Below are 26,312 nucleotides of genomic sequence, written 5' to 3' on the forward strand. Positions count from 1 at the left end.
AAAAAAAATCAGATGTTCAAATACAGAATGGATGAGAACCATTTAACAGTAGCTAATATTTAAAAACAAAATAAAAAACAAAAACACCACATCTAGTGGATCTAGCTGCTTATAAACGCAGTAAGAACCAACAGAGTGTAATTCAAAGAGCTAATTCAACTTAGGCCACACGATAGTACTGCACTGATCAGATGAAATTCTGGAGTAGTTTGTTTGTTTCTAGGCCACATTTTTTTTTTTTTTAAATAAGGACAATGATATACTGTGTGTTAAAAGGGAAAGGACCAAGAAACTTCCAGAAACTATGTCACCTGGGAAATGGCTGAGGGGACTGAAGATGTTTACTTTGGTAAAAGAACTAGGGGAATTCAAAACCATTTTGAACAAATTTGGGGTTTGTGTGTGTAAGAAATACAATATACTCTATCAAGTTTCAGAGGTCATGGCCTGGGGACATGATTTCAATGTACAAGGAGGAGAGTTAGGATCAACAAAGGGAAGGACATTCTAAGGATTATGGCTGCCATACATGGAATGTGACATCCTCTGGGTGGGTGCCCTCCTTGTCACTGGATGGGACCCGGTCACAGCTGTTAGAGAGACCCAACTGGGTGGTTGGAAAGATATATTTAAAGCCCCGAGGGCTTGTACCCACAATGCAGCTGGATATCAAGGAGCATCTGAAATCAAAGAAACGAAGATGAAAACCAGAATGAAGAAGCAGGTCTTTTTCCCCAAATGACTATGTATTTGTTTGTGTTCAGTATAATTTTTTGTTCTTCTTTCAGGTTGCTAAGCGAATGTCATGAACAGGAATGAAAAAGATATTCAATCACATAATATGCTTTGATAATATCGTATTAAGCTCAGGAAAACAAAAGTCTTCTACTGTATACTTACTGTTTTTGCACTGACAAGTTCGACAACCATTATGATCAAGTTTGAAACCATAAATGCAGTCCTTCTCCACCAGGGTGCAGTTTGATAACTCCCCACATGCAGGTGGATCAATTGTGATGTAGGTTGGTTCTAATAATAAAAAGAGAAAAAAAATCAATGAAGCATGATTATCTCTTAGATGCTATTCAATCTTTTAAATCCCACACTACAGTAAGTTATAAAAACTAATCAATAATTTTCATAACAATAAATTTCAAAGTACAAATCCTAAAACTCTATACTTTCATAACGTTTTTAACCTTATGAAAAAGAAATATTTTTATTTAGATTTTTGACAGTCCTAAATCTCTCTTTGTTTATGTTTGAGCAACTTACACATTTTTTGGTACCCTCACATACCACTTCTCTGAGGGTCACCACTACAGAAGCAGACTAGAGAGGTTAAAATGAACTCCGTTTAAATTGTTAACTGTTCTTCTATTTCTTCTTCATGTTTTCTGTTTATTTTTTATAATAATCAAGACACCGCTTTCAATTGTCAATTATCTTGCCATACTTCTGAAATCTGTAAGCATATTTTATGAAGTCAATCAATCAGAGATGTTTAGGAGACTAGTTTGAAACATCTGGATTTCTTTCATCTTTTACGTGACAGTCCTTCAATTATTATAGATGATAATCTACAACGGGTAACATTGACAAGTAGCGTATACTCAGGGCCCAGCACTTAAGAAAGGGGCAGAGTGAGATACAAGCATTTGGGAGGAAGAGCAAACAGCCATTGTGGGAAAAAGTACATAGAAGAAAGCAAGGTAGGGGTGATGCTTTACCTTCCCTGCCAGGTTCATAACGAAGAATTGTTCTAGGCAGTAAGAGTAATTACACACTTACACGTCTATACATAATGTTCTCAGTGCTCTTCATTATGCCTTCAAACTTTGTTACACTCCAATGAGATAGGTGCCATCATTATCTCCATTTTACAGATGAGGAATCTACTATATTGCCTTGCCCAAGTTCACTGAGTTAGGAAGTGGCAGACCCAAGATTTCAACCCAGGCATTCTGACTCCACGGTCACACTCTTAGCTTCCATGCCAATACAAAGCCCATTGCAATGGTACCTGTTTTGCAGGGCACTGGTAAGGGATGGTGTAGATAGTGTCTGATTGTGGTTAGGGTACTGTCAAAGGGAACAGAGACACCACAGTATTTCTGCAGTCTCTTTTCAACCAAAGGATACCATGAACTTCTTCCGAGTGAGCTGGTGGGGACAACATCTTTCGAAGAGCTAAGTACAGAATGTCTCTACCTATGTTTTCATAAATGGAAAATATGAGGTGCAGACAGGGTAACTGGCTTATCTAAGTTTACATAGCAACCCAGTAGCAGGCTGGGAATAGAACAGAACAAGGGTTCCTGTGTCCAACACTCTATCCATTAGTCCGCACTGTCTTCTCAAGTTTCATCTCCCGTTACCATGGAAGAGAGACCAAAATAAGTGTTTTAGCTGCCACTGCTAAGATCAAGAGTTCTACATTTCTATCCATCTGCTAAAAGGGGCCAGTGATTCAACTCTTCACAGGTACTAGGCAATACAACTTTTAAAGAGATGCTTTGCTCAGCATTCTCCCAGTAAACATACATATGAAGAGGGTATAATAGCACATTCTCTATTTTTATTACAACACAGTCTGGAGACTATCTCCCTAAAATTTATATATACATTTTCATCGCTATAAAATTTCTAATTTCCTTCAATGACTAAAGTACCCTTTCTGACAGATCAAACATCAAAAAGCAGCTTAAGTTCAGGCAAGTAGTAAGACATAGTGGATCGAATACAGTAGAGCTGCTTTCCTACATTCTCTTAAAATTTACCATAAGCATCTTTTGTTTTGAAACCTGTATAATTCTTCTTTTATCACTACTTATTAGCCACCCAAAATAATGATTCTATTTCAATCTTCGGCCACAAGACTGCCAATGTGTTGTCAAAATTATTCTAAGCACAAACTTAAGACAGAGCAGAGGGCCTGTAACATGTTTAAGTGAACCACACTACACATTATCCCATCGCGGAAGGAATTAGGACTACGTCCTAGAGAGTTATTAGAGCGAGGACCAGGAATGGATTCTGAACGTCCGGTGCTTTAGTGAATGGCTTACAGGTATAGAAATGTCCTGAGCTTATCTACGTAGACCAAAACCTTGTGCTCTTTACTGATATTTAAGTGTAAGAGAAACTTTTGCCTTCAGAAGACATATTATGGAAAAATAAATATTTAGGCAGACTACACTGACACTGAAAAAGCATAATAATCATAGGGTAGTATGGAATTTTACTTTCAGTGAATTCTAGAGACTTAAAGAGAATTAGTGATGTAGATGCTATATTGGGTAAATATTATGATTATTGGTTGGGATTAGGATTATGACCTTTGGCTGGAAAGAACAATAAATAATTGGGTCTTTTGAGGATGTGAACAGCCCCACGCTTCATCCAAACCGCTGCAACAGCTAGGTACAGTCACACACGTACACAGCACATGCTTCTCCAGAATATACATTCACTATGTTCCCCTATAACATTCAGGATAACAGCTTTTGCTCAGTTTAACCATGAAAACAAAGTACACAGAAGGGCTGTTTAGTAGGTGCTGGTCCTACAATGCTGCACTGTAAGTATTTTAGGTAAAACAAGTCCTACTGGGTATCTACCAGGTCTCCGATGATGTGTAGGAAGCAAGAATCCAACAATTACTTGGCGCTTCTAAAATTCTATCTCCCCATTCATTTATGCATGTACATTAGATGGAAGAAATTGGGAAGTATATACATTTTGAAATCTGACTCCCTCTCTATTTAATACCAAAACACAGAAAAACTCAACAGAACTCACGGAAAACCTCAAAACTCAACAAACATTCATTCATGAAAATTACCAATTTACTCTGGAACTATTCAATTCCCCATCAACAGCTTAGGCTAAACACAACAACGCTCATTGTGAGCTATTAAATATAAATAGAAGTCTAAATTAAAAAGAAACAAAAACATTTTAACACTAGTCATCTCATTTTATTATATTTAGTAAACAAATGTTGTTTTCCTTTTCAAACACAGACTGGAACAAATTTTAAAAGCCTGTTGAGGGTGATGCATGTTTTGGGGGTACTCACTGCTGTTGTCCTATGTCACTGGAGTTAACTGTTGATTTGTAACAGACAATATGCAGGCTATTAGATGTCTCCTAACATTTTATCTTAAGTCATACATTATATTCTATTCCCTTCATCATCCTCTTAACATTTTAGTGCTCGGTTTCCTACCATGTTAGGCCATATCTATATTAGATTTCTGTAAGAACAATATTATCACAGAAATAGGCAACTATAAATTATCTGGCAAAAAAGTTTGACATTACTATAAACAGATCTGAGTTTGCTTTCAGTTCAATACATTAATATGTTATCTCAGACCTGGTCCTATTATTATTAACATCAAGGCAACTTTTTTTGAGAAAGAAGTGCTGTGAGAATACTAAAATTCAATTTCCTATGCCAAATAGTGAACTCCAAAGTGAGACATATTTGATACCATCCTGAACTAGAACATTTAAAATCAACATGACATTTACAGTCCTTCAAGAACAATGACCAAGAGCTAGCTAGATTTTTCACATAGTTTTTATCCAAGGAAGAAGTTCTCAGTGGGGGAAGAGATCATTTTAAAGAATCCAGAATCATGGTACCACAATATGCTTGTTTCTAAACCAAATAAATAATCTTGAGGAAGTGTCAGTAAAATATGGGAAATGTGTATGCTGCTTGTAAGAACATCCTGAAATTTGTGGATCCAGAATTGTTATTATCCTACACTTTCTCTAGTCTATGAAACAGTGCTTTGAATATGGAAAATATCCTGCTATGTCTTGGTCCAAAGGCCAGAAGTTTCTCATTTAAATCCTACATTCCGTGCTCTTATATTACATAGGGTACGGTACTGAAATGATACGCCAGAGAATGCATGCCTTTCTAGAATGATGAAGATGATGCTGTGTCCTTGACAGGTTTGGTGATTAGCACTTGAACAGAGATCCTGCTAAGACTTTTGGAAACATCAATGCATCACTGTTTGTGATGCCTGTTGCTTGGAACACAGAAAATTGTCCCCCTTTAAAATGGTTGGGCAGAGATGTGTTAGTGGGCTGCTTTCAAAGGAGAGATATGGTCTTGCATGGCCTCATTCAGGAGAATGAGGAAAATGCTTGCACAAAGGTGGGGATTTGGTGAAGGGAAAATCAAACTGCTTACAGGATCACCCTGAAATTCTCATCTTGTATTGAATCAGCTGAGGAATTAAAGAAATACCTTAATGTCCTCCAAAGGAAGAAGGCTTGAAACTGCAGGAATTCATTGTCTTTGGCTACAACTATTTCTAAAGGGAACCCTGGAACAGCTTCTTTGTGGAGAAGAATTCTAGAAATATTTTCTGAGCCTAGAAGCAATAAAGAACAAAAATGGGTGTTTGTTATGTCTACATCCAGTATGCTGTTTCCTACTCTGCATCTGAGCGGGAATCATGACTCTCCTCAACCTGTTGTTTTCCGCAATGATTTTTAATGACTCTCTCAGCACCTTACACTGTCCAGAAGAGCTGTTTTTACAAGAACACTTAGGATTGTGTCAGGAGTGCACATGTTCAGCCACCAATTCTTATCCCATGTGTTAGAGAACAAAATTCCGGAAGGAAACCTATTATAACATGCAATATGTATACACATATCGGCTCTTTATTTTACATTTATTTAACATTTTGGGAAGACTATTTCTTCCATATCCTAGGAAAAACATTTCCCTTATCAGTAAAACATTTCCAGGAAAACATACTGTTTCAGGATTTAGAGAGCGTTAGACACTAAGTTTCTAGAACCACACCGATATTTAACAATGACGCACAAGTATTTCCTAGGAGCAATTTTATCTATTCAATGGGGATATTAAGGCACTGCGATCACAATTAATTTGGTCAAGAGTATAAAATGAAAGCAAAAATCATTATTCTAACATCAAGGCCATAGCTCTTGACCATAAAATAACATATATTTGATTATTTAGAAAATATAAATGTGTTAAGCAAATCTAAGCTCTCTACTTTCTTGCTTATTATTTTGTTTTATGGAAAAGTGTTCAAAAAGGAGAAAGGGAAATAAGAAGTTGAAACTCAAATGCAACATTTTAAGATGTCAATGTCAAGTTTTAATATCAGTGCTATCATCATACTGGATAGCTTAACATGTTTGGGACAACAACAGAACAAAAAAGAATATATTTTGACCTTCGGTTATTTTAAAATGTGTAGTAATAATGTTAACTTGCTTCTGAAACTATTTATATAATCACTGTTTGTTAAATTTCAGGTAGATGCAGCTTAAATAAAATGTTAGTAGATGCTTTTAACTTGGTGACTCATCTCCATTACGCCACTGAACTTCTCGGGTTTTGAGTAAATGCATACAAGGTTCTTCTCACTACCTTGATTACTATGAACTGTTTATCTTTTGCAAATAACACTTATTACGTCCATTGAGAAATATGTGAAGCTCTCTTTCTGATTAGCAACCCTGGAAAGGCTGATAGCCAATTAGTAGCTCTTGAGTACCGAGCCGGTAATTCTGGAAAAGTACACTTGTGGAAGCATACAGAGCCATCCCTCCTGGGTCTGTCTGCAGAACTACCACTGTCAGGAGGGTCAGGTGGTCTGGGTCCAGATTTCCATTTCCTCTGGGAGTGCCTGTCACAATGCTGGGGTCTGGGTGAGTGGCAGGTCTGGAGGGCCTGGCTGTGGCTAGCAGCTGTCTATCAGCAGCCTTGATTCCTACAAACCCATACCAGTACCTGTGCGTGCGCACACACATGCACGCACACACACACACATGTTCACTAAGAAAAGTCTTTCGGGAAAAACGTCACTATAGGCAAATGTCTAAAAAAAAAAGTAGTTTTTTTAAAGCAGATACATTCTTGCATTTCTTTCATAAGTGAAAAAAAATTTCAAGTAGAAGATACATGAAAGCTTATTCCTATCTGTCTCTTATTTCTCTTATTACCTCTCCTTTTGGACATGACAATGGTTTGCTACTTTATGTAGCTGTTCTTTATAAATTCACAAGCCTGCTCATTCAATTGTGAGAGACAAAGATGAACAATTATCTTCTCTTTTCAGACCTAACTCAGGACCTTACTTAACATTTGTTTGTTTGTTTGCTTGTTTGTGGGGGTGGGGTCAAGGCTGGACTTGGTTAAGACATGTAAATATCTAAGGAGAGGGAAAATTCCAAAGCTTCACTCACTTTATATGGCTAAATACATCAGGACTCCTACAGCCCACCAGTTCCTGGTAGGTTGTCCACGGCCATAAAACTGAAGATAAAGTTGGCCAAGACAGAATCAAGGAAGATAGCTAATCTTTTTTATCATGTCTTCATATGTCATTCTGTTACCACAGTTGTTTTCAAATGTGACCAAAACTAGTCAAAAACTATTCAAATAAATCACCATATTGTCAACATAATTGCAGCCTGGGAGGAGAAGTACTGTAAAGATGAAATTTTCCCAAATGAAGCTAGAGGAAAAACTCTATTAATGTAGACAATAAGAAAAAAAAATTGAGGATACAAAAATTCCCTAATCTGGAAGTGGGAATTTCCATGGGATATGAATGTGTATTTGAGAAGGTCTCATTAAGTCATGGAAAAATATCTCCTACAGTTGGAGTTTTCAAATTCTTTCAGGCACTACACATTTAGTTATCCTTTTTTCCTTTGTATATATTTCTCATAACAACACCTACATCCTTGTAACTTCTAAAGTACTTATCTCAGAGCAGTTTCTTTATTTTAAAATGAATGGTGTGAAAATGTTCCCAAGATTTGTATTATTTTATGGTCAGATAGAGAAGCAATCATATATTTACTTTAGACCTATTTATTAACTTTATATGTTTTTTCCAAGGAATCTTGGCAGTTGGACATATTTTTCTTCCTTTACCAATCTCATATTTAATAGGAAGAGACAGTAGTATGATTCTGAGATTATTATTAAAAGACCACAAAAGACAAATTAAAAAAACTTTTTTATATAGAGTAGGATATCTTTTTCCAGGAACTCAGCTTGAGAAGAGCTCACAAAATGATTGGATTCCAAGAATAATCTGGAACTTCTATACTTGTCTTATGTTTTATTCCTTTTTTTTTTGGTTAATTTTCATACAGAACGTATCTTGGTAACCTTTATCTGGAAATAATGTGCCATATTTATAAATATACGTGCATACGTATATTTTAAAAGCTATGATCAACTTGGGGGTGTCAGGTAGTCAGAATCTGGTATCTTAACCCAGCACTCTGAGAAACAGCTGAAGACCAGGGCGGGAAGGGTTCTCGCATTAGGGACAACAGTTTATTCATGGTTTATAACATCAACACCTAGCACAGTACTTAGCCCATAGTAAGGTTTAATGAATGAACAAAGGGGAAAAAAAGACATCTGAGCAGCTAAAGTCGGGGCACGTTTTTGACGAAGGGCCCCCCACTTAGTATTGTCCTGTAACAGGCTGAGTCTCTATTTCCTAACTGGGAGGACAGAACAGTAACTTCCTAAGCTTCTCCTCACTGAGCCAGTCCCTTGCATATAGTAGGTATCGAAGCAGCAAGCTATTATAGATCAGCCGGCTATTGTGAACCTGACATACTCCTCATGAAAACGGAGTGAAGATCCCCACACCCAAGCAATCCAAAATGAGATAGTCAGGTACCTACAATGGGTTAAATTACGATCTGTATCTCAGCATGAAGAAGGCACGAAAAGTACACAAAGCACTGTGAGTCTTCCAAAATTCTTAACATAAAATCTGACCCTCCAAATTTCAATTACCTGGAGAATTCACTTCTGTGACTACCTCATACCTTGATGGTGCCAAGTGAATAAAGCTTTATTAAAACGGTCCTGAAAATACCTGGGCACTCACTCAATTCAGCAACTCATCTAGTACTGGATGAAGGATGGGCACTTTTGCTGACTGCTCAGCAAATTTACCTCAGGATGAAGCAAAGACTGGCAAGAATCAGAGGGAGAAGAGAGGAGTCGGGAGCAGAAAGCGCATGTGCTGGCGACAGTGTCTCAGTGCCTGGCACTGAGGAGCCCACGCATTTTACTCAGGGGGGGTGTGAGTGGCACTGGTCAGGGCACAGGGCCTAGAAGGGAATGAGACTGGGCAGGAGGCAAGTGTGAGGGCAGAGGCAGCTGGGACAGGAGCTCAGTGCTCTGGGTGGAGAGTTTCCTTACGTGGGGGAAACAAGAATGGACAAGGGGAAGCAGGCTTTCCCAGAGGTCAAACAGTATGGTCAGAATTCCAGGCAGAGGCTCAGGAAAAGAACCTGGATCAAAGGCTAGGCCCCAAAAGGTCAGAATAACAGTAACGGGATCTCAGCAATGAGAATGGAGCCAGGAGCAAAAATGGCTTTTGAACCTGACCCACAGTGATCAAGTACATTCACATTCATGGCTTTATTTTCCTCACCCTCTCCGTTCTCACGATGGGGATCTAAACAGAAGCAATGCCAAGGACACGGACTTGGAGTCGTTAAGATTTAGCTTGAGTCCAATTTTTCTCATGATCTTACATGTGATGCTGAAGCTTTCTGGGTGTCTATGAAATGGCAATACTCATTATTCCTACCTTGTAGTATCACTGTAAGGCTCAACTAAGATTGTAAACAGGGGACTAGTCTATAAATTATAAGGGTTATAGGAATATTACCTGTTGCTGTAATTATTGTAACAATGATGCTGCCTTCTTGGAGCTACAACTGGTCTCAGATGATGGCTGAGTAAATGAATTATGTGTCCTTTTGCAGGCCTCAAATGCTCAGCTGATAAATGCTTGACAACTGCTTTAGCATTCTGACCCCTGTCCATTGTAACTGAAGCATCATTTTCTATCTCCACTGATAACATGAAAAGCCATCTGGGATGTAGGTGGGTCCGTGACGTCCTGTCATATGGTCTGGTAAGCTTTGGAGCGTGTTAGTGACCAGCCACTGGCGCCTTTCACATTTGCTGAGTGACAGTCTGATGCCATTGTTTCGCATTTCGACTGCGTCCATGGTGTCTCACAGAGAACAGAAATCTCTGCGTAATCGGCTTATCCAGTGTGAGCTGAAACAATGATTCTGCGTGCCTGGCTGACCCCGTTCTTCCTCTCAAGGCGGGGGCCTTGCTGGATCTTTGGGGCTGAGGGCAAACTCATCACAGTATCATTGATACTATTTTGGTAGATTGACCAATAGTTCTGCCATTCTTAAGGTGAAAGAGGATCCGGAAGACCCACCTCTGAAAGCTGTCTTTGGTCAGCACATCTTAGTTTCAGAACGTCAGTGATCTAAAACTTACGTCAACAAGAAGAGAGAGTTCAAGCAGGACTTTCTTAACAATAACACGGGGAGAATTTCACTAAGATAATAACGTTCTCAGTGTGTCTGTCACAGGACTGTGACGCGCCCCAGACTGAATTCATCTGGCCTAAAATCTCCATGGAACCTTTTCTACACTTGGTTCCAAGAAAGCATCAGCGAGTCAGCCATGGTACTCAAAAGAGCTGAGCTTGCTTATCCCTCTCAATATCCACGGCCTGAGGCCATCCCCAACTGACAGCTTATTATCTTTGAACATTTATTTTTTAACTTCACTAATAAAATAGAGAGTCCTTGAATTATTTCAAAAAGGGAGCTGATATGTAGGGCCATAGCTTTCCAATTAAGGTGGAAAAGAACACCATTTCGTTCGTGCCTTCCTGCTGATGCCCAACCTACAGGGTGGCCTGACCACAGGGCAAGGCGCAGACATAGGCAAATGGTAGGCACCAAACACATACACAGGCATTAAGTCTACCTTGTTTGATTCCAAAGCAGATCCAAGGCAGCCTCAAATTGCACCATGTACGTACACCTGTTTAAAGTGATGAAATGGCAACCAAGGTAAATTTTAAGTAGAAAAGCATACACTGCTGCTAGGGAAGAGGTCAGTACCCAGGGTGCATGCCTTAAGATTCTGCCTGGTCGGGAAGGTGGTTTACAGACCCAACTATCAGTTTGTTCCAAAGGTCAAGGGACCCAGAGCACTATATGACTCTCAGGATCCCCAAGGACCAAGCACTGGTTGGCCTTAGAATTTTCCTGGGGATTCTCAGTCCTGATTCACAATGGTGCTGCAAAACAAGAGCTGGAGCCTTGAAGTGAATCTTACTTTCAATTCGCGGCTACCATGAATCTCTGCGGTCTCCAATGGTCAGGGTACTTGAATTGGACTCTGTGTTTCAAACAGACGCGGCAAACCAAGCTCTCAGACATGAGCATAAAATTCACTTGATATGTAACTAGGTATCCTGTAGATAGAAATGGTAAGTAAATTTGGTCAAACTGCTAATTCAACTCAAACGCAAAACTGTATAAAACAGAATGCATCGCCGTCCTGTGTTTCTGACGAATTACAAAAAGTGCTAAATGTTGATTATCGCTCATCGATGATGGTACGATTCCTGGACACAGATCTGGCACTGATGAGTCTCCTGGTAACAGATTTCCCAATCTGCATGCTGACAGATACAGTGAGCATTTGGGAATCTCAAACTGAGAGGCTGACATGTGGGTACGATCCAGGTCCCTGCCATCTCAGCAGCCACCTGTGATGGGAGATCCATAAATGGGCAAGGGACAGTCTTTAGTAGGAAGGGACACTTTCCTTCCTTCTGTATGTCCTGTTATTTAGTGATAATATAGTGGCAGACACTTCATATACCTGCATGACAGTTGATTTTCAACAATCAGATGGACACAGCACAAATAACACTTCTAAGAGGGCCTTTAAAAACAATTCACTGGGTTAGTACCGCTAATGCCAACCCTCGGGTATTAATCACTGTGAAATCATTTTGCTCTTCTAAGAGAAATTTAAGGCTATTCAGTGAAACAGTTTAAAATGGTATAATCACAAGTGGGGTTAGATTAACTAAAATATGAGGAATTTATTATACTGGAATCACCACTTCTTTTAAGAGTTATTTCCATAGAGAAATTACTTTTATTTGAAAATATGTTTGAATGGAGCATCTGCAATTTCACAAAAAACTTGTAATATAACATATGACCATTTAAATACATGCCTCTAGCCCCTAAAATCATAAAAAATATGATGTAATAAACTGATTTTTAAAATAATAAGCACACCAGAAATTATAAATAAGTGTTATTGCTAAAAGCACTCACTTTGAGAAGCTATATGCTTGGGCTAAAATGCGGTTCATGTTAAAATTCTGCTTGAAACTTCTCTTCAGAGTTGCTCTCAGAGCAAATTACTATGTCTCAGAAGACAAAGTGCCTTTATTTTACTGTCACTTTTTGCTTCCTCTGAACAATTTCACCCAGCCAGGTCACTCCCGTTTTTTCGTTTTGTTTTGTTTTTTAAACTCTTTATTTATTTAAGTGTGTTTTTCCAGGACCCATCAGCTCCAAGTCAAGTAGTTGTTTCAATCTAGTTGTGGAGGGCGCAGCTCACAGTGGCCCAGGTGGGGATTGAACTGGCAACCTTGCTGTTAGAGCTCGTGCTCTAACCAACTGAGCTAACCGTTCCCCCCCCCCCCCCCCCCCCCCCCCCCCCCCGGTCACTCACTTTTTTTCACCAGACTTACAAGGAGAATGACTTTGACTAGTTCCTAGACTCTGACAAACCTTTAAAGACAGAGGTTTACAAAGCTAAAAACGTTCACAAGGATGTGTGGTGAGCTCTAACATCAGATTCAACAGAGTGCTACCAAAAATATTCTGAATGATTATGTTTCTACAATAACTGTAGTTTTCCCACGTAATTATTTTGAAAGGAAGACCACTTCACGTGGATATGGAAATCTTGGTATGTTTAAAAATAATTTCATTACTTTATAGTTCGACGTTTTGTGGTGGAAATAAAACGAGCTTCATATGAAAAGTGCTGTCAGGTGCTTTAAATTCAGGTGTTGTGAGACTGATCCATTCCTTAGAACTGAGGCAAATGGAGGAAAGAGGTAAAGAGGAGGATTTTAAAATAAGATGGTCTGATACAGCCCTGGTTAGGTAAAGCAGAACAGGTCTTGAAAGCTAGATAAATGTGATTACTGCTTAAAATGTTAAATTCTATGAGGTTGACAAAAGCTAATAGGAAACCAATTCTGCTATTTCTGGTCAATGATTGTACCAGAAAAAGATGGGATCTTTCTTTGTAAAGCCCACAAGCCTTTTCTGAAGGGCATGTCTCTTAATAACCTTCATTAACTTCTGTTTGGTTGCCTAAGAGTTGTCTCTTATCCAAAAAAAGTTTAACACAGTCTCAGTAGAGACTGTGTTTATTTAAGTTTGTTGGAGAAACATTCCTATCATTTCAAGAATGACTAAATATTTTTCATTCACATAGTTGGCATTCCAGACTATGTTTTCCTGCCTCTGTTGATTAGATGAAAATTAGCAGGCCCGCGTCTGAACTATTAGCTGCAATTATTATCTTAGTAGGGAAATTATGAGAATCCCAGCAATAATGCCCTTTTGGATATGGTAAGTGGAGAGGAGAGGACATAAAGAGCAATCTGCTCCCTTGCAGGCCACTTCCACCGGGAAATACGTAGCAGCCAGGACTACTGACTGCTGTTAAAAATCAGAGGCAAAGTGTGTTTCAGAATCAGCTCTGATCCTGTGTTTCAGAATCAGCTCTGAACAATGACATTCCAATGTTATTTGAAATACCTAAAGACATTTTCAATTACCCGAGAAAATCAAAATTCATCCCTGAAAAATCTCTGATGCTTAGGATAAAGACCTAGGTTAACACATGGTCATCTGCTATGCATCTGTTACCCAACATATGACCTTATTTGGACAAGTGAAAAAACAGACTGTGCTATATTTTAACTTCCATTTATGGAACTCCTTTCCAGGACACTTAGAGTTAAAGGATGGAACAACATGCCTAAGAGTCTTTGAGATATTACGAATCTTTTATTACTTTTGCACTACTAATAATAGCATAGTATATGGCACTGAAGCAATACCACCCATAAACTGAGTTTTGATCCCTGTTATGTACCAGAATGTTAATACCATGTGACCCTGTGGCATCTTTGACTTCACTGCCTCTAGGGTCAGCCAAACTATGCTTGACTCCTTGCCACAGAAGCAGTAGCTTAATCATCTGAGATACTGTTCAGTGAGGAAGTATTATGGGCAGGGCTGGAAAACATTTTTTTCTTGTTTCAAGGAATTCCCACCCAGATATGTGCCTGGTACAGACTTTTCTGGCAGCCCGGTAGAAACGTCATTTGAAGGGAGGCTAGATTCAAACTGTATCATCAGTATTTGTGGGAAAGACTATAAAGCTCCTCCACAATTAGGATCGAGGAGGAGGAGGACAGTGTATTTGACAGCTCACAGACTTCCAGCCCTTTAGAGGAACACAGCATGCCATCTATTGGGTGACTTGATGTTGAAGTGGCTTACTAAATCCACGTAGGTCAAGAAATGCCTAACACCCTCTCTCGAACACTGTCCCAAGTAGGACCAGAATTCCTCAGGCAAGGGATCCAAGAAAGCAAGGTGGCAGGAAGAAAAACAGTTGATTGTCTGGTTCAATCACATTCCATCCTAATCCAGAGACTTAGAAATAAGCCAGGCACAGGAAATCTCTTAGTCCTACACTTCAAGAGTTGATTAAGTCTAGCAGAATTATTAGGCCTGCCTGAAATTCAGCTCAGTTTCAGACAGCAACTCTGCAAAAAACACTCATTTTCAGTTTTTATTATAGAAAAATTTTTAAAAATACTGAAGCATATAGATATGATGGACCCATTACCCACCATTGACAACCTACAAATAAATAACTCTTGATTCCCTGTCTGAGATGGGAAATGGATTTTGCTTTTGTGTCAGAGAAATAGAAACAGTAGACAGGAAATTACCCATTCACCCAGCCACAAGTATGGAGTTTATTTACTGGCAACCCAAATCATAATACTGAATGTTACCTTGTCAAATATTACCTCTATTTTCCTAGTTCTTAAAAAGTGATGCTCTTGGTGCTCGGCTCTGAAATCCCCCAGGTCATCAAAACCGTCAACTCCCCCCAGCAGGAGACTCTGCACATAGTAGGCCTGGAGAACACTCAGGTCACAGTGGCCTCCTGGGTGGGATCCAGCCACAACCCAAGATGAGACGGCATATCAACCCTGACATCAAAACTTCTCAGTGATGATGAAATTCTTATCTCTTGTGTCATCAGGTGTCGTGCGCAGCCAAGCTGGCCTCACACCTGTTCATGTCTCTTGCATTTTTCTTATTGACTCATCATGGGCATGTCTCATACATCTTGCAATCAAAATTTCCCTCGCCAACACCTTATCTTACTTTTAATTATAAAACAAACAGATTTTTTTAAATGGAAAATGGCACTCTGTCCTTAGGGTCCCTCTGACATTAAGAATCAGCTTAGGCAGCATTTATACCTGATGTTATTGGGGGAAAAAAAATAGCAGATTATTCTCAATACCTAATTGTGATGTTAAAAGAAAAATTCTTGCCTGTACAAGTAGGTGAAATAACAATGAGTGGCGCCTACACACTTGCAAGGCATGTATTCAAAGCTGTACATTAAATGCGCCAGTGAGCATTGGCCTTGGAGGGTCTGGGGAAGCCCCACTTAAACTGTGACTCTCGGTTTTAGGGGATAAACTGAGAGAGAATAAACCACACTTTACAAATCAGTCTTGGAAGCCCCGTGGCTACCCCTGGTAGGGAGTCGAAAGCGAACGGTTTATCGGGACAGTGAGCAGTCAATCTGAAGCTAATTGGGCCATTTGCCTCTAGACATTTGGACCCATCGTATGCCAAACACACTTCATATGACACTCTGTTTTCTGTTCTCAAAGTGTGTGTTTTCAAATACAAGTAATCTATCATTCCTTTTTGCAGCTGATCAGAGGTCCAAACGGCCATCTGCATTTAAGGTTCTGGTGAAGAAACCCTGTCAGGGTCTGCTGCCCGACTCAGCGAAGGAGATTTGTACGAGGAGTCTGGTTGTGATTTCCTACTCCAGTCTTTACCTAACTCACTCACTCATCTTTTATTCATTAACAATTTTTGAGCACCTATGTACATGTCAGGTGCTGTTTTAGGGATCCAAAAGAATATGGTCAATTCCTAGCTCAGGGGAGATGTGTAGCCTCTTTCAGGGTACTGGCCGACAGGGGGTGCAGTACGCTGTTTGTCTCAGAGGCAGTATACCTGCAGGGTCCAGAGCCTGGGCTCTGGGGACACACTGCTCTGCCCCTTTCGAGCTGCATGACTTTGGGCAAGTTACATGACCTCTGAACTTTGGGTTCTGTGATGGTAAATTAAGATACAGTATCTGCATAAAAGGGAAATTGTAAGGTTCAAATGAGCTGATGCTCTTGTAGCACTTAGGCCTGGCTCATAGTCAGTGGGCAAAAAATGTTAGCTTCCGTCCTTAAAGGCAATAAGTAAGATGATGCAAATGGTGCTAGATGCTGAGGAAGACATCTACTATGTGCAGAGTCTTCTCTGGGGGGAGATGATGGTTTGGATGACCTTGGGGATTTCAGAGCCAAGCACCAAGAGCATCACTTTTTAAGAACTAGATGCTGCCCCCCTTTTTGTTGGTAGTTCTTAAAGGAGATAGAACACAGCTTCCTATCTTAAACTGTAAACTTCATATGCAATTCCATGCATTTCCGTCTTAGCTCTTTAAAACAGCCAGAAAATAAAGATAATGTGTGATTGATGAACAAGTAGAGAAAAGCCAGTAGAGCAAAACCTAAGACTATAGTTACAGACGTACAGACCGGGATGGCTTATCTGTATACCTGAATTGGGTGTTGACAATAACTTGGTAAAACTTAATCATGAGAGTACTTAAGTGCCAATTTAAAAAGCACTTAGGTACTTGTGAATCAAGTTAGCTGTCAAGTAACAGCCTGGTCTGTAAGGGCCCCCAGGCTCACGTCCCCAGTTCTGCAGGAGTAACTGAGCACATTATGTTGTCACTTGGAAGGTATGTATCTTTAATAACAACAACAGCCACAGCAAGGTTCTTCCTCCCTGCAGGTCCTAACACCCCATATTTGGTGATGCAGTAATTTATTTAGAAAAAGACTCTAAAACCACAATCCTTGTGTGGGGTCCTTTCATATAATTTCAGGCTCTGACTATGTACCTTGGGACTGTAACTAATAGGGTGAGGGCCAAAATGTGTTACGCAATTGTGCACAGAGGAATTTGTGTACAAACCGCATAAATACCAGTGTTTCTGTTTTTCTCAAAACAATTCTGGCTGATTGCTTACTTATTACACATTGACACCTTGCTGTTTTCTTATTTCATCTGATCTTTCTGTTATTCTGAAATCACTTAAAATGTGCTATGGAATAACAGCTGAGAGAAATATTTTCAAATAGTTCCATAGACTTTCTTGGAGCCTATAAACTAAGCAATACGATTCATTCACCTTTTATTATTTTGTAAGTTTTTTCTTCTTGTTAATAATACATTACTTTTTAGTATCATTATCTTAGCTGTGCACTTTTTTGATTCCACACCAAAGCAATCTGTCTGTCTTCCTATTACATCTCAAAATGAGAGGGTTACTGGAGGGCAAACATAATTTTTTATGAAACTCATTACTTAACTAAGCTAAAAACAAAAACAAGAAACACAAAATAAATTAGTTCTCTGAGAACTAGACAATGGAATCTTCTGAAAGGCTTGATGAAGAGAGAAGTACTAGAGCATGAACGTGATAGAAAGGAACTGGGACCAGCAGAACCTCAGAGCATGAAATCAAGATGCTGGTTTCTGGCGAGGTAGAGGGCTCGGCCGGGACACGAGGCTCGAAAAGCAAACCCAGGATATGTTCCAAAGGCTTCCTTTCCCTGAGGTCCCCAAAGTGGGACAAGAGGGCAAGTGGGACATCACATCAAAAACACCTGGAGTAACTGTCAAACTGCAAATGATTTCGTCCCCGGTCACCCCACTCCAATCTCTCCCAACACAAGTCCAAAAGCCAGAGATGAAGGAAGATTAATAAGGGAAACAGCAGTAGGGGCATGAGTGAACGGACATGACATTGAGGAGCAGGGTTAGCAGACAAAGTGTAGCTGAACCTGACAGACTTCAGTTTACCCCAGCTCAGCCACATAATGGCAACTGAACTGGGAGGAAATGATCTAAATCTCTCTAAACTTTAATTTCTTCATCTCTAAAATGAACTGATCAGGCCTTCACCACAGGGTTGTTGAGAAGATTAAATGAAATCAGGTACAAATATAAAGCACTTAAAACACAGTACCTGAATGACGACATTCCCTGTCTTCTGCTTTAGTTTAAAACAGCCTAAATATTTTCTGTGAAATTAACTAGCTCTCCCTTATTTATCTTCCCGTCCAATGCTATATTTGGATTATGGTTCTTAATAATTTTTTTTGAATTAATGGCTAACTAAAACTATCATTGTCTCAAACAGTGGAAGATGAGATTACATCTCTATGCATATGTTGTGACACCAAACTCTAAGTGACCAAACTAGCATTCATTTTCTACCCAAACATCTATATGACATAAGAATAAATCAGTTAGTTACACACACACACACACACACACACACACACACACACATTCTATTTACCAATAGTTTCCCTTCTCTACTCACCATGATAAATATGCTAATGGATGTAAAAAATGAGTGCAACGGGATTTGCCTTCCCTCCGTTTATTTTCAGAGGAAAGGACCTATTTTTTTTTTGCAAGTTTTTTTAGTCTTTCCATTTATGATTCAAGACTTGTGAAGTTAAAGGGTTAGTGCTCACTGGATTACATATTTCTGCTTTTAACTTTTCTTACATTATCATGCACATAAAAGTACTTAAATATTTCAAGTTGACCACAGATTGTCCCTAGTTCGTAGGGCTAGTCCCACCTTTATCTGCTTCAGCAAGGCACCCTTTCTCGTAAAGCCAACCGTACACCATCACACTTAATTCCATACACTCCTTTTTCCACAGCTGAAACGCTGCCTTTAGGGAGTGGGAGGAGTACATGCGAGGGGGTGGGTGATTTCCACAAAACTGGTCATCTGGAAGCTATAAAGTTTTGCAGTGTGGCAGCTGTGCTCTGTGTAGAGTAACGGCGAGGGAATCAGTGATGTCAACAGAACGAAAGTGCTTCAACTTCAATTTTTATATGATTTTTAAGGTCTTTAATAATGCTAACCCCTCAGAGGTTAATCAGACAAACGACGAAGTCTGAGTTTATGAAAATTGAGGTTTTAATAGAAGCAAAAGACTTCTTGATATAGGACAATCTACTTAACTGAAATTCTGAAAAGAGCTGTCAGTTCCTTAACAGTTGTTTTTAAATATTCTGGAAGGATCCATGTTCAACAGAGATTAATTTTTGACCCACTTTAGTTCACTTTACTATGCAAATGTGCTTCTTAATGACGAATACTCTCTATTGGACCTGTCAGTATAAATAATCCATCTCTTTTCTGCACTAACAGACATGGACAGAGGACTAAGACTGACATGAGTTAAGTGTACTGAGAATCCTCCCAAGATGGGAGAAATGGACTGAAATAGAGGTTGGGACATAAAGACTAGTTCAGGATGCCTCAGGCTCCTCTCCATTAAACAGGATGAGACACAGTGATTGTAGGTAACCAAGACATAAGTAAAAGCCTGAGAGGAATTGCAAAGCCACGGCCATTGTGAGAGAAGAAGGAGAATGGATGTTCAGAGTGAGGGCACTCAGCAGTGAAAACTGCCTCTGATGGTTGCAGGTTTTTCTTCCAGCTGTCAGGACTCCTGGGCTTATGGAAGTACTACAAGTCAAACATGCTATGCTGGAGTCTTGGGTCTTATTTCCAATTTTATTTTACCGCATTGATCTTTGGATATTAATTAGATTTGAAGTGTACTGAAGTAAGATGTATATATTCGTATACCATAAAGTGTTCAGCTAAGCATATCTGCAGTGGTGAAATAGAGACCACACAATTCTCATTGTCAATTTGCAACATTTCCCCCAAATGATTAGTTGCGGCTGCACGATAAATTTACCTGCAACTGGTAACAGCATGAAGCAGACATTATGCCCGAGGAAATAAAAAAAAACAAACAAGAACATACTGGTAGAAGCTTATTCAACACGAGGCATTCGCCAGGGATGCATTAGAACCTACAAGTTTTACCTTCACACACAGGGCAACACTCCCCAGGCACTTTGACCGGATTCATGCAGCTTTGTCCGCAGGCTGTTGCAACACAGTGGGGCTCTCCGTTGATGCACTGGCAGAACGTGCAGTCATCTTCCCGCCACCGGTCTCCATGGGCACGGATCTGACCATTGGCATAGCAGCCAGCAGGATTATTAAAAGGATACACTGGATCTAAATTAAAATGTGAGTTCACAGTAAGATCAAGGGCATTCTAAATCTTCTCTTTGCCTGCACCTAGAGACATTTTTTTCCCAGGTTCTAGCTATCAGCACTTCTTTTCTAGCTGTGATCAGCAGAAGCTCAGGATTACACGAGGTGTCTCTAGGGGGACATGCAAAAGCAGCTGTCATACTGAATTTACGTCCACCCATCCTGAGACTGCACACAGGACAGGGAATCTGTGGCATAAAAACCAACATACAGGTGTTATCACTTCATAAAGCTGCACAAGTTTGGGCACAGAACTGTGGGTTGGCAATTAGAAAACTCAGATCCATTTTAGGCTCTGACAATGTCTTCAGAGTTGTTGATTTACATGTTAATCACATCGCAATTTCACCACCTGTAAAGTGGAAAGAATAATGCTGCCATCTACCTTAGAGTGATACTGTTATTTCTCATTTCTAAGACTAACAGAACTCTCTTTCTTGCTGCTTGGAGGTCCAAAAGGACAACAGTAAGAAGTACAGCACGCTCTCACTTGGTCAGGACATGGCTGGTTTAGACATGCGATGGGTCACTGCTTGTGCCCTGGAGGGTAGACTGTAAACCTACGTTATATTTCTCCCCATGAGTTGGGCAGCCAAGTGGCAACTGAGGTTGGGGGACAAAAGTATTGCCAAGGCCACTGTAAAATAAAATGTTTTCTGCGGATATTGCCCAGGACATAAATACTGCATACAAAGTCCCCAAATATCATTATGAGAGCAACGAGATAAATTGCTCCCTTTTCTTTTTCAGAAACAAGTAAAAATCTGGTCTCAACAATCAACTGCTGATGTGCTGAGAGGAAGTCCATGCAGTTTTGAGTTCGGCCCTCTTTATTCTAAAGAGGTAATTATAGGGCGTTATAAGAAAATTAGAGGCCAAAATTTAAAATCATGCAGTCACCGCTTTAGAAAGGCAACGTGCCAGAGATGCATGGGGCCAAGAGACCAGAGTTAGATACGACTTTATAAATTTCTTTATAAAAAATATTACACTGCATACTTCATTTCTACTTTGAGCCTGGATCTGAATTCCTGGAAGTGAGACATAACCGGATCCGTGCCCAGACAACTCATAATATGATCATTACGCAGAGGTTCATATCTGTGTTTTTACACCACCCATTGCTACATAGTTTCAGAGATTATTACAAACCGGGGGCAGCTAGGGAACAAATCAATGGGAAAGGTGAAAAGTTTCATGTGGTTTTTAAATATTCCAATGACACCTAAAAAGTGAACCAACTTTCTCCTACGTTGGCTAAAATAATTTCTACCAGAGGAAAGGACTTCACTATTATGCACAACTGTTGAACGTTAAGAATGTAGTTTGTATACTTGAAACATTTTTCAGATCTTCAATATGATGTGGTAAATGTAGCTCACACATTGACAAAGATTTTAGAAAAACAGAAAAAAATATGGCACATGGCATGGCATTTTCAGGTGCGAAGATGAGGGCACAGTGAATTTCAGGCACGAGACTGACATGTCTGACTCCAGACTGAAGGTCCGCGGCCCCGTCACAAGAAGAAGGTTCAATGACTTCCAAGGGGGAAAACAGTGTAGTGTGTACAGATGAGAGACACAGTCAGGCAGGGAGTATTGTTCCTGGCTTCACTGTAAACTCAGACTATTTTTCTGAACGTTAGTATCCTAATCTCTAAAAGCTGTGGGTTATAGTGAATGTAATTCAGAGTAGCATTCTGAAATGTTTACTCTTTCTGAATACCAGACATGGAAGGGTAGAGCCTGCTGGAAGAACATGGAACTTTTACTTCTTAGAAGAGGGGAATAGAGAAAGCAGTTGCCTGAGAGCCTTCTACCCAGGGCCACACCTGACACGTGGCTGGCCTTGAGCCAGGGTCACCACCATGCCACAACACGACCGCATTCTCACACCACACATCTTCACAGGGGGAGCAGCAGGGTCCTGCCCTCACCTACAGGGCCATGGGGACTGCAAAGGAGGCAGGGTGAGTTCTTCTCTAAGCTGACTGGTTGAGACTGTCAGTGACTAGGGCTGGCCTGTCCTAGCCAAGCAATCCATGGAGAGTAGGAGGTGAATTCTAATTTCTAATGTCAGGATGAACAGAAGGTCCCCAGGACTTGCTAAGGAACTGCTAGAGTTTCAGGGGAGGAACAGAAAGCACTTCTGTGAAATTGCATGTGGAAACAGGTGACCTGTTGTCGACACCAGGGCATAACTTCCCTTGGAAAGTATTTTTACAGTGTGCCTGGCATTATCCAAGTCCTAAAAGACAGACCGCTATTTTGGTCTTCTAGCTGTGATCATAATCATAAAATCATAAATCATAAAATCATAATCATAGAAACAAACAAACCAAAACTCCTTCAATATTCCTCTATTTTGAGGTGAGACTGAATTAGGTCAGTTTTGATTCCAAAACTCTGAGCCATGAATATTCTTATTAATCTTTCATTAAAAGGGGTCAAATATATGGTGATGGAAGGAGAACTGACTCTGGGTGGTGAACACATAATACAATATACAGATGATATATTATCGGAAGTCTATGTAGTTTTGTTGACCATTGTCACCCCAATAAATTTTAATTAAAAAAAATCTTTAATGAGCACTTTCCTTACCTTCACACACTGGGCAGCACTCCCCTTCTGGCACATAGTATCTCTCGCAGTTCAGCTCACCACACTGGGCAGTGAAGCAAATGGAAACACCCGCTTGACATCGACAGAACCGACAGTTGTCCATTCGAAACATATCTCCATCATTATATTCCACATTGTTGAATACACAGGCTGGCTTTGTTTCTGAAAGGAGTTCAAATAAACAACGCATATTCAAAGTCATTTTTGAGTGATGTCCTTTTATACTTTTCAAACACAAAATTCTGCCTGATAGCAGTGGGTTATATATATAATTTGATGGAAATTTACTAAGCTTGATATAATTTTTTGTGACCAAAGAAATATAACAATGTAAAGCAAAATAAAACATAACTAAAATGTTACCCTTTTCGCCCCAAGGATTCGAAATCCCCTTAGCAAAATCTACACTGACTTACCCCTACTTCAAATAAAGGGAACTATTTGACCATGAAACTCACATATCTGATACGTGCTTTAAAGAGATTACATTTGTTTTGTTAAGCTATTCTCCACCTCAAATAAATGATCCTGTCTTCACATTCGATTTTGTTCTGCCTCAAAAAATTTATCTAAGGCTTTTTGGAGGTGACATCCTTCTATTCCTCTAGTGTTCTGTCCTAAATTCTTTCTTTCTAAGTGCTTTAAAAATTTGTAATTATAAAGGTATTTGGCCTTTAACAAAACTCTTTCTACATGCATTAGTTCATGTAATCCCAATAACAAAGGTCTGATGTAGGTATTATTATTTTGAGTTTGGAAGTGAGAAGATCCTAGGTAATTTGCTCAAAGTCACACACTTAGCAAATGACAGAGGGGAAAAAAGTAGCTCTTCAACTGAAACCTTGTGATCTTTCCATTGTGTTTGAAGGTTATATTCTGCTAAGAATTCAAAAGCCCTGCATTTAGAATTCTCATCATGAGAGTAATGATTTAAAATTTTTTCTCTGCCCTGAAACACTCTCCCCAAAGTCATTCCTTAATTTTGGTTGACTTAAAAGAACTCCCATCAGAGAAAGATATCACAAGAAAAAGAAAACTACAGATCAATATCTCTTATGAATATATAAATCCTCAAAAACAATATCAGCAGACTGAATCCAGTAACACATAAAAAAGATTATATATATATGCTATGACCAAGTGGGATTTACTTCAAGAATGCAAAGCTGGTTTGATATCCAAAAATCAATTCATGTAATATGGCATGTCAACAGAATAAAGACCAAAAAACCATATGATCATCTCAACAGACACAGAAAGATCATTTGACAGAATCCAATACCCTTTAAGGATAAAAATTCAATTAACTAGGACTATAAGGGAACATCCTCAACTTGATAAATGGCATTTATGAAAAACTCACAGCTAACATCACACTTAGTAGTAAAAGACTGAATGCTTCCTTCCTAAGATCAGGAAGAAGACAATGACGTCCACGCGCACCACTTCAATTTAGCATTGTATTGGAGGTTCTAGCCAAGGCAATTGGGCAAGAAAAAGGAAAAAATATTCAGATTGGAAAGGAAGCAGTAAAACTATCTCTAGTTGCAGATGACATGATCTTGTATATAAAAAAAAATTCTAAAGGATCTACTAAAAAATTATCAATACTAATAAACAAGTTCAACAAATTTTTCAGGGCACAATTGCAATTCAAATAAATTGTACACCTACACACTAGCAATAAACAATCTGAAAAACGATGTTAAGAAAACAATACCATTTACAATAGCATCAAAAAAAAATATTTAGTCATATATTTACTAAATGAAGTGCAAAACATATACTCTGAAAACTATAAAATATTGTTTAAAAAAATTAAAGAAGGCCTAAATAAATGGAAAGCCATCCCACGCTCTTGGATTGGAAGATAACATTGTTAAGATGAAAATATTCCCCAAATTGATCTACATACTCAATATAATCCCTATTGAAATTCTAGCTGGTTCTTTATAGAAACTGATAAGCCAAACCTAAAACTAATACAGAAATGCAAGGGACCCAGAATTACCAAAACAATCTTGAAAAGAATAATAAAGTTGGGGGATTCACACTTCCTGATTTCAAGACCTACTACAATGCTACAGCAATCAAGATAGTGTAGTACTGGCATAAGAACAGATATATAGTTCAAAGGAATTAGTTCTGAGTTTAGAAATACACTCTCACATTTACTGACTTTTCACAAAGGTGCCAAGACAATTCATTGAGGGAAAGAATAGTCTTATCAACAAGTGCTGCTGGGGCAACGGATATCCACATGCAAAAAAATGAGAATGAACTGCTATGTAATCAAATTGTACACAAAAATTAACTCAAAATGAATCATAGAGCTATGATTTAAATGTAATAGCTACAACTGTAGAGCTCTCAGAAGAAAACAGGAGTAAATCTTTGTGATTTTGGATTAGGCAACGGTTTCTTAGATCTGACACCAAAAACACAAACAACAAAAGAAAAGACAGTCATACTAGACTTCATCAACGTTTGTGCTTCAGAGAACACCATCAAGAAAGTACAAAGGTAGCCCACAGAATGGGAGAAAATACTTCAAACCTATAAAGGAGTTGTGTCCAGAATATATAAAGAACTTTTATAACTCAACAGTAAACAATAACCCACTGCTCCATTGAAAAAGGAGCAAACATTTGAATAGACATTTTTTCCAAATAATACAGAAATGGCCAAGAAGCACATGAAAAGAAGCTTAACATCATTAATTATTAGGGAATACCAATCAAAGCCACAATGAGACACCACGTCATATGCTTAGATAACTATAATCAAAAAGATATAAATAATAACAAGTGTTGATGAAGACTGGAGACATTGCAACTCTGATACATTGCTGGTGAGGATGTAAAAGTACAGCTGCTTTGGAAAACAGTTTAGCACTTCCTAAAAATATTAAATACAGAGTTACTGTATGATCCAGCAATTCCACTCCTAGGTATATACCTAATAGAAATAAAATTATACACCCACATAAAAACTTGTATACAAGCATTATTCGCAAGAGCAAAACAAAGAGGAAACAACCTAAATGTCCATCATCTGATGCATGGATAAACACAATATGGTACATCCATCCATACAATCAAATATTTCTCGGCCATAGGAAATAATGACATTCTGATACATGCTACTACGGGAATGAACCTAAGTTCACTATTATGCTAAATGGTTAAGAACCGAGTCACAAAAGACCT

The 26,312-nt window shown here is 39.0% G+C and overlaps 1 protein-coding gene across 2 annotated transcripts in view; it reads right to left on the minus strand.

Annotated features, from left to right (window-relative positions):
• The window catches only part of CRIM1 (cysteine rich transmembrane BMP regulator 1), a 182,464-nt gene that overhangs the window by 46,615 nt on the left and 109,537 nt on the right, over window positions 1-26,312 (minus strand). For both annotated transcript variants that reach the window (XM_033124311.1, XM_033124312.1), the window contains exons 6-8: window positions 23,083-23,265; window positions 20,240-20,437; window positions 901-1,029 (exon numbers count right to left, since the gene is read on the minus strand). In XM_033124311.1, the coding sequence (XP_032980202.1) occupies window positions 901-1,029; window positions 20,240-20,437; window positions 23,083-23,265 (510 nt within the window). The remainder of the gene's footprint in view (window positions 1-900; window positions 1,030-20,239; window positions 20,438-23,082; window positions 23,266-26,312) is intronic.

This window comes from Rhinolophus ferrumequinum, chromosome 13 (assembly GCF_004115265.2).
Source record: "Rhinolophus ferrumequinum isolate MPI-CBG mRhiFer1 chromosome 13, mRhiFer1_v1.p, whole genome shotgun sequence".
NCBI classification, from domain to species: Eukaryota; Metazoa; Chordata; class Mammalia; order Chiroptera; family Rhinolophidae; genus Rhinolophus; species Rhinolophus ferrumequinum.